General features: G+C 60.1%; 2 protein-coding genes across 3 annotated transcripts; both read right to left on the reverse strand.

Annotated features, from left to right (window-relative positions):
• Positions 1-160: 160 nt before the first annotated feature.
• Positions 161-4,521, reverse strand: CIMAP1A (ciliary microtubule associated protein 1A). 2 transcript variants are annotated; one of them, XM_023654879.2, is made up of 7 exons: positions 4,347-4,519; positions 3,824-4,015; positions 3,403-3,603; positions 2,852-2,953; positions 2,541-2,662; positions 1,615-1,755; positions 161-1,147 (listed from the first exon to the last, which is right to left on the reverse strand). In XM_023654879.2, exons 2-7 carry the CDS (start codon positions 3,930-3,932, stop codon positions 1,058-1,060), a joined length of 765 nt encoding a protein of 254 aa, XP_023510647.1. In that variant the 5' UTR covers positions 3,933-4,015; positions 4,347-4,519; the 3' UTR covers positions 161-1,057. The 2 variants fall into 2 exon arrangements, with proteins under 2 accessions (XP_023510647.1, XP_001918029.1); XM_001917994.5 differs by having other exon boundaries at positions 819-1,147; positions 3,824-3,940; positions 4,347-4,521.
• A 78-nt stretch (positions 4,522-4,599) lies between these two features.
• Positions 4,600-7,147, reverse strand: SCGB1C1 (secretoglobin family 1C member 1). Its single transcript, NM_001433521.1, has 3 exons — positions 7,071-7,147; positions 6,017-6,216; positions 4,600-5,577 (listed from the first exon to the last, which is right to left on the reverse strand). Exons 1-3 carry the CDS (start codon positions 7,123-7,125, stop codon positions 5,545-5,547), a joined length of 288 nt encoding a protein of 95 aa, NP_001420450.1. The 5' UTR covers positions 7,126-7,147; the 3' UTR covers positions 4,600-5,544.
• Between the last annotated feature and the right edge of the window lie 1,408 nt (positions 7,148-8,555).

Consider the following 8,555-nt stretch of genomic DNA (forward strand, 5'->3'; position numbering starts at 1 on the left):
CGCTTGGCAAAAGCCATGCTGTGGTAGGCGTCTCACGTGTAAAGTAGAGGAAGATGGGCATGGATGTTAGCTCAGGGCCAGTCTTCCTCAGCAAAAAGAGGATTGGCAGTAGTCAGCTCAGGGCTAATCTTCCTCGAAAAAAAGAAAAAACTTAGCCACATAACATTACAGTAACAATTTATGTCCCAAAGTTACTGTGCTCAGAGTTTGTGACAGGCAGAGCAGGGACTGATGTCTCTGCTCTAGGATATCAACGCCCAGTTGTGAGGCGGGTGGTGCCATTGCCCGAAGGCTCGCTCACGTCTGCAGTTCCTGCTGGTGTGAGCTGAGGGCCCAGCTGGACTGACTACCTGGCCGCTGCACCTGGCCTTGCTGTGTGTCGAGCTTCCTCACCATGCGGTGGCTGGTGCTGGAGGTGTGCAAAAGGGGCATACCCATGCAGAAGCTGTTTCCTTTGTATGTTAATGTGGCCTGGTCCCAGAAGTCACGCAGCATCACTGTTCAGGGCGGTCACAGGACTCAAGGGACACACAGCATGTCTCTCCGATGGGGAGAGTCATGCAGGGAGGAGAGCACATGGGAGTGACGGATGCAGGTGTGATCATCTTCGGGGTGTACAACAAAACTTGGAGGGCAGGGCTCAAGGCAGAGGGAATCAGGAGAGCAGGCTGGGCAGGGCCTGACACTCTGGAGCCCTCCCCTCTCTGTATTCATACCCCAGGGCCTCGAAGCCAGGATGGGACCCGACGGGGCTGGCACTGCAGCCCATGGGGGCCCTGTTCTGGAAAAGCATGACCCTTCCCCCTAGGACAAACCCATTGCTAATGGATTCTGTGATTTATTAAATATCTGGGCACATCAGGAAACAAGATTAGCAAAGGAGAAAGTTGCATAGAAAAAATAACTGGTTACAATTGTCCAACAAGCGTGCTCTGTCCTGCAGGGCCAAGCTGGCTGCAGCCCAGCTGGTGGAGGAGGCCCAAGCCTGTGGCCCAGGGAGTCTTGTGGGAATGTGATATACAGAGGCTCAGGAGGCGGGCTGGGGTGGGGGCCAAGGCTATTCCACGTCCACGACCAGGGGTGTCATGTAGTCAGAATGTTTGATGCCAAAGGTGACAATGGGGGCGCAGGGCTTGGTCACTGTCACCTGGGAAAGCAGAGGCTATGAGAGGAACTGGCAACCTTGCCGCCACCTGCAGGCTCTGCCCTCACTGGGGCTGGAGCTGGGGCTGCTGACGGTGACCTTGCTGTACCAGCACAAAGGCCACACTGCCAGTTTTGAACTCAGAGTCTGGCATGTGGTGAGCACTCAGCAGCATTAACTGTCCCTACTGTCTGGTGATGCAGAGCCTGCCAGCTGGAGAAAAGGGTCAGGTACCAGAAAGGCACAGCATTCTGAGGGTGCATGGCTGCTGTGACCCATGCAGGCTCACAGGCCCATCCTCTACCATCCCCCTGGGCCATTCCCTCCTCCCAACCCCCCGGGCTGTGCCCTGTAACCCAACCCCCCAGTGCCATGACCCCAAAGTCAACCCCCCTGGGCTGTGCCCTCTGGTGGTGGCCATGTCACCCCCACTCCCCACTGCACCCCTCTGGGCTGTGCCCTTCCCAGACCTTCTCTGGGCTGTGGGCTCCTGGTCCTGGCTTGAGAGTCTTGTCCCCTGGGGGCACCACTCGGGCAGCCATGGTGTACTGTGGAGCCTTGAACTTAGTCACCTGCGCATCGGTCTGCTGGTAGGCTGCAGGACCTGGGGTCTGGGAGGGAAAAGAGGCTCAGAGAGGCTCTGCCTGCCAGGGCATGTGACCCCAGAAGGCAGGGGGCCAGCGTCGGACAGTGGGGGTCAGTCACTGTGCGTTTGTGTGTTGGGCCCCTTCCATCTCCAGTCAGCAGTCACACCCAGTGCTGTGGGACCCCTTCCCCATGTGGGACATCACCACCCTCCTTCAGCCTTGCCATGGCAATAATGCCCAAGTGTGCGCCAGCCCCAGGCTCCTCCCTTCTGTGAGTGTGCTTGAGACAGGCCCTTCCTGGCTGGGAGGCTGTCCTGGACTTGAGGCTTGTGTGCTGGGCTGGGCCAGTAAGGTCGTGATGCTGTGACGCCACCTTGCCAGTCTCCCAGGCTGCGCAAGCTCTGGGCCACACATCCCCCCAGGGCCTTTGCATCAGCTGTTTCTGCAGGCAGCTAGGACCTTCCCCTCCAGTATCCCACAGCTGCTTCTCTTCATCTGCTTCCTGCGTGTCCCTCTCTAAGACTGCTCCTCGCCCTCCAAGCAGCGCTCCCTAAACCCCTTTCCTGCTCAGCCCTCCTCAGCACTGTCACTGTCTCCCTGCCAGGCCTTGGCCTCTGTGTCCTGTCCCTTGTCAGCCCCCCTCAGCACTGGAGGGGGCAGAGGTAGTGCCCAGGCACCCAGAGGATGAAGAGCTGAGGGACTTTAGGAGGGTGGGGTTAGGCTGGTTGGGTCCTGCGTTCTGGGAGAGGGGGTCAGCTGAGCCATCTCTCCCGGGGATAAGCAGTGGTCGGCCCTGGCTCTGCCCTTGCCTTATGCAGGTCGTCGCTGAAGCTGCCCAGCTTGCTGCGGCCCTTGATGGAGAAGGAGGGCTGGGAGACCTTGCCGACAGTGTGGGGCCCCATCACCATGGGCAGCATGTAGGCGGCAGGGCCTGCAGGGTGCATGGGCACTGAGTCTCAGGCTGGACAGGGTCCCGTGTCCAGAACCTCCCCCAGCTCCTTCCCTGGGACTTTCCAGCTCCAGGAGACTAGCCATTAGGTTGCTCACCCCCACCTGCCCCACTTGCCCCACCTGGGATCCCCGACCCAGTTGGCGGTGGGCTGTGGGGGCTGCTGCGGACCTGGAGTGCTGTCCACTCGGAAGGTCTTGGTCCGGGCAGAAATGGAGTGGCTGGGCGCTGAGTCAAACACATACTTGGTAGATTTCTCTGGGAAGTAGTCACCTAGGGGAGGAAAGGAGTGGAGAAGGTGCTGGGAGGGCAAGGACCATCCATGCAGGTGCCTGGCTCTGGGGCTCAAGGAGGACCCCCCAACATTGCAGGCATGGGGCCTCCAGGCCCCAACATGGATGGTGACTGAGATTGGTCAGGGCGTGTCCAGGATGGAAAGGCTGGCTGCGGGAATGCGGGAGACAAAGGCCACTTTTGAGGAGGGAGAGTGGGGTCTGATGTGGACCTGGTACAGGGACTCAGGCCAAGAAAAGCCCAGGATAGACCTGGGCTCAAGGGCCTCTGAGGCTGCTTTACAGTCAGCAGCTCCCAGGCCTCATGGTATCTCCCTCAAGGAGAAAGCTGGGACAGGAGGACGAGGATGGGTGTGCTCCCTCACACCCTTGCCTCACCAGGACATGCAGTGGCTACTGGCTGGGCTGGGCTGGGCCAAGGTCACTCACCAGGGCCGGGGGTCAGTGTGGTCTTGGTGCGGTAGCGCCCCAGGATGGAGTAGGCAGGGCCAAGGTCCTTTCCAGTCCTCAGTATCTTGGGGTTCACACTGTAGCGAGGCCCAGGGGAGCAGTTCTCTGCCAGGAGCATGGGGGCCCCTCGGAAGCTGTAGGCTGGTGCACGAAGCTTGGTGGGTGTGTGCTTCACGAAGCCTGTGGGGAAGGGGCTTTGAATACCCTGGAGCCAGACCCCACCCTTCTCCCCACCCTATTGACTCCAGAACACTTGATGGGCTGGGAGTCAGGGATGAGCGGCAGACCCCACCAGGCCCACCTCAGACCCTCCCCAGGCCCCACCAGGCCCTCCCCAGTCCCACCTCAGACCTGGCTCCTGCCCCTCGCCCAGCTCCCTCCCGCACTCACTGGTGCTTACCCGTGGTAGGTGGAATCAAGTACTTGGGTCCAGGGCTGCTGTAGAGGGCCATGATGGGCCCCCGGGGGCGATGTGGCCTCCAGGTGCCCACCCATACCTCCTCTGCCATGGCTGGCTCTGTCCGTGGACGGGAGGGTGACCAGGTGCTGGAAAGCCCCAGCTGCCTCTCCCCGGTCTGTGCTTTTGCCCCCACTGACAGGCAGAATTGCAGGCCACAGCCTCCTCAGCAGGGTCTCAAGCTGGGGCCCAGGCTTAAGGGCAGTGGGAGCCTCTGCTTGGAATCGTGGTTCGCTATGCCTTCACCAACCCCCAAGACGAGTGTCGGACCCTCGTGAACAAGCCCAGAAGAGCTGCCTCTTCAGGTCCTCACTGGCCACCCCTCTCTGGCTCTAAGGAGGTCTGGGCAGGTTCCTCTACTCAGAGGACCCCAGGCATGACTGGGTAAGGAGCAGCAGGCAAAGGTGTGGAGCTTCTTGGCTGAGGCTGTGCCATGCGGGGAGGGCTTCTCTAGAGGGTCCCTTACCTTCTCGTCCAGGAGCAACGCTCAGAGCAACCTACAGACCAAGCCTCAGAGGCGGTCCTGTTGCACCATCCTTGGTGCCAGGGTGTTCCCGAAAAAGGAGCATGGAGAGGAAGACCTCTCCTCCCAGGGGCTTCGAGGATTGGGGAGGGGTCCCGGCCTCTGAGCTCTAGAATGTGGCTTTGTGGGATGGTGGGTTCTAGATCACTGTCTGTGATGGAAACAATGGCCTCGGCCTGAGGGCCTCCCAGCCCTTCCAGGCACAGCTCTGATCCTAGGAGTGCTCTGCTCCTCGTGATAGTGGGCAGGACAGAGGCGCAGAGGGCAGGAAAAGGGACAGTGAGACCATGGGCCCAGAGCTGGGGTGGCCAAGGAGCAAAGGTCATGAGGGGCAGAGCTGAACCTACTCTGCCCTGCCTCCAGTGGAGACTACTGAGCTGGGGAAACTGAGGCACAGGAAGGCTCTGGCTGTTGGGGATTGTGGGATCCAGAGTGAGGGTAGAGTCTGTGCTGGTTGGGGGTGGGCGGGAGTTGGCGTGGCACTCCTATGGGACCTATCTCAGACCCTGCTGTCCCACTGGCATTCTTGTGAGCAAGTGTCCTTGACTTTGTCAGGGCTCCTCATGGGGCTCCGGCTCGGGTCTGCATCTCTCCAGGCAGACTCTTTCCTTGGGTGACTTTGGGGAGAGAGATTGCTCTCAACCCCCTGGACCCGTGCCATGTGGATATTGTGTGTATTTATTGTCTCGGAATGACAGCCTTTAGATGCAGAGCACTGGTCACCCAGCTGTCCCCCTAGCCCTGGCCACATCTTCTTTCTGAGGCTCTTTGCCCCTTTCTGCTCTGAACCCCTGCTCCTGCCTCCCACCACTGCCTCTGCAGACCTTCTCACGTCCGCATGCCTCCCTGCGTCTGCACATCTGCCTGTCTGTCTGTCTCATTCTGTGTACCTGCCTGCATGTCCTGTGTAAGGTTACTCATAGGTGCATGCTCTGCGCACATGACCCTATGTATGCGTGTGCCTGTGGTTGTGTCCCTGAGTGTGGGGAGAGACAGGAGCCAGAGCCTGAGCTGCAGGAGGCTTTATTGATTGGACAGTTTGGGAATAAATTTACACGTGATGAAGTGGTCATGGGGCAGCGTGGCCGTGGCTGCTTCTGTAGCTGGTCCTATGGCTGCCTGGAGCCTTGTCTGGGGTCTGCTAGGCGCCGTCCTCACTGCCCAGCACTTGCACCTGGAAGGCAGACACGTGTGGGCCAAGAAGGCTGGTGATCAGTAAGTAGAGAGTCACAGCTCCACCAGGCAAACAGGCCCCCCCAGCCTCTGGGGGGATGGTGGGCTCTGGCATATTGTGGCTGGTCCCCCTCTTGCCGCTGGGGAAGTGGTTTGTGTGCCCGTATGTTGCATTTGTGTGCACTTGTGTGCATGTGTGCTTTTGCATGTATGTGTGAGAAGGGGGAAGCCGAGGGCTGCTCTGTAGACAGTGAGGTCTGGGATGTCCATCTCTGCTGGCTGAGGCAGGCTGGGGTGTCTGTGGTATGGTAGGCTGTGGGGGCCTGTGTTGGACAGGTGATCAGGGATGACAGCATTTGGTGGAGGGCCTGGGGAGCAGGGCTGTGGGTCCTGCTAGGGCTGCAGTCCTTTAGGGAATGGGGTGCCCCCGGCCACAGTACCAGCAGCTTGATCAGCTCCGCCTTGTGCTCAGGCTGAAGACCGTCTATGCAGGACTTGAGCTCCGTCAGTGCTGCCTTGGCATCTGCATTGACATCATACTTGCCAAGGGGCCCCTCGTAGAGCTCCTCTGGGGACCCCACCAGCAGTGTTTGCAGGAAGTCCATGAAAAATTCATTGTTGTCCTCTCCTGTGGCCAGCTCTGTAGCGTGGGGGTGAGATGACACCAGGACAAAAGGCTCCATTTCAATCCCAGCCCCAGACCTCCCAGTGCGCCACCCTCAGCGGCCCCAGCCCTTCCCTGTGAACCCACACACTGGCCCCAGCCCTTCCCTATCAGCCCACACACCCCCCCCCAGGCGTCCCCCACGATTCCCTCATCTCACCAGAGCCAGGCGTCCCCCACGATTCCTTCATTTCCCCCGAGCCAGGCGTCGCCCACATTTCCTCATCTCGCCCGCCCCAGGCATCCCCCCGCATTCCCTCATCTCGCCCGCCCCAGGCATCCCCCAACGATTACCCTGTCTCACTCGCCCCAGGCGTCCCACAACGATTACCCTGCCTCACCCGCCCCAGATCTTCCTCCACAACATCCCCAAGTCCAGCTGCTGCAAACCCCTCCTGCCGCCCCCACCTCAGCTGCCTCTCTCCACTCTGGGTCCCCTGGCATCACTGGGGAAGGAAAGTCCCTCTCTGATGTGGCAGGAATTTCCCTTCCCTCGAGGTTGCCTGGCCTGGGGCTTGGAGGGTTGGGGTGAGGCTGTTCTAGGCTGGGTTGGTGATGCTGGGCTTGATGGTGCCACTGCGGCAGAGGCTGGAGCTGGCCTGGGGTTGGGTCATTTGGGCTTGGTCTCGTGCTGAGGTGGGGCTGTGAGGGAACTGGGGTCGGCAGGGGTGCCAGGGCTGTTGGCCCCGGCCCGGTTCTGTACTGGAGGCAGGTGGGCACCTGGGAAGGTGGGCACGATTCACTGTGAGGGGCACAGTGTCTGGACTCCTAGCTCCCCGTTTCCCACCCATCCCCCATGCGGAGAGTGTGCTGGACACCGTCAGACTCACTGCAGGTGCAGAGCAAGGTGAGGGCCACCAGCAGGATGGTGCTGCTCCCCTTCATGGCCGACAGCGGGGCTTCCTCTGGAGCCACCTCGGCAGCCGTGGCTTTATTCCTCACAGGTGGCACCTGGCCCAGGGGCGGGCCGGACCTGCCCATCATGACCTGGCCAGTGAGAACACAGGTGGGGAGCCCAGGGTGTATCCTTATCCTTGGCCCCCTGGGGGTGCTGAGCAGCAACGGACTTGGGGTGCTGTGTGAGGGGTGGTGGGCAGATGGTTTTTGGGGGAGTGGACATAGGTGAGGGGGCCATGTCACTGAGAAGCTGGTCACTGAGGAAGGACGGTGGAGCTGGTGTCCTCTCACCATACCTGGCCTGAGGCTGAGAGTGACAGGCTCTGGGGTCGGGCCCAGGCCTCTCTTTTGGAGTGAGAATCCCCACTCGGCTCTGCTTGCCTTGTGGGTCAGCCTGGAGGGCTCCATGGGGCAGAGGGGTAGGGACTTCCTGGGCCTGTGGATCTGGGTGGTGTGAGATGGGCCCAGGGTGACAGAAGGCCTGAAGTGGGCAGTCGCTCCCGGAGGATGAAAGGCAGGCCTGAGGGAGAGGAGGGGTGAGGGGCTGGACCAGCCCTGACTGTGGGGCATGAGGTGGGCTGTGGTTGGATACACAGCTCTTCTCTGTGGCCAGGCCGGGCCAGGGAGACCAGGATCGGGGGAGACAGTCCTATGTTATCATGGAGCAAGGAGGTGGGATACCTGGCCCCAGCCAGCCTGCCCCGGGAGCAGCCCTTCCCAGGTCCCGGAGTCCCCTCCCTTCCCAAGGTAGGGCCTGGCCCTCTCCTCCTGTCCCCTGCTGCCACCTGGTGGCTGATGGCCTCCTGTGCACCCGGCCTGCTCCTCTGCTCTGCAGGGTCCTCTAGGACCCAGGGGTTCAGCCCCTACCTAGCCTTGGGGGGACTCCTCATTCAGCACCGACTTGCACTTCCCTCAAACCACCAGATCACCCTTGTCTGGGTTGGTTACCACCGTGTCCCTTGTCACCCTGCCCCTCAATTGCCTCCCCTCGCCCCTGAGTCTGTCACAGACCCCCTTGTCCTATGCCCTCCTGAACACACGGAGCTTCTCACCCACTCCAGCGCCTGTTTTTTTTTTAAAGATTTTATTTTTTCCTTTTTCTCCCCAAAGCCCCCCAGTACATAGTTGTATATTCTTTGTTGTGGGTCGTTCTATTTGTGGCAGGTGGGACACTACCTCAGCGTGGTTTGATGAGCAGTGCCATGTCCGCGCCCAGGATTCAAACCAAAGAAACACTGGGCCGCCTGCAGCGGAGCGCGCGAACTTAACCACTCGGCCACGGGGCCAGCCCCTCCAGCACCTGTTTGTAACGAGTATTCTGGAATCCCCTTTGCTAACGTGAAATGAAATCCATAGATAATATAAGCTACTAATACACAGAATTCCAAGAACATAGGAGAAATAACAAGTAATGAGGT

The sequence above is a fragment of the Equus caballus genome, chromosome 12 (genome assembly GCF_041296265.1).
Source record: "Equus caballus isolate H_3958 breed thoroughbred chromosome 12, TB-T2T, whole genome shotgun sequence".
NCBI lineage: Eukaryota > Metazoa > Chordata > Mammalia > Perissodactyla > Equidae > Equus > Equus caballus.

Coding starts and splice junctions, on each gene's coding strand:
- CIMAP1A (XM_023654879.2), bottom strand. CDS start 3,932: ATGGCAGAGGAGGTATGGGTGGGCACCTGGAGGCCACATCGCCCCCGG. Junction 3,604..3,823: donor CTTGATTCCACCTACCACGG/GTAAGCACCAGT, acceptor CCTTCCCCACAG/GCTTCGTGAAGCACACACCC. Junction 2,663..2,851: donor CCGAGTGGACAGCACTCCAG/GTCCGCAGCAGC, acceptor TGCACCCTGCAG/GCCCTGCCGCCTACATGCTG.
- SCGB1C1 (NM_001433521.1), bottom strand. CDS start 7,125: ATGAAGGGGAGCAGCACCATCCTGCTGGTGGCCCTCACCTTGCTCTGC. Junction 6,217..7,070: donor CACCTTGCTCTGCACCTGCA/GTGAGTCTGACG, acceptor CCCACGCTACAG/AGCTGGCCACAGGAGAGGAC. Junction 5,578..6,016: donor CGGAGCTGATCAAGCTGCTG/GTACTGTGGCCG, acceptor TCTGCCTTCCAG/GTGCAAGTGCTGGGCAGTGA.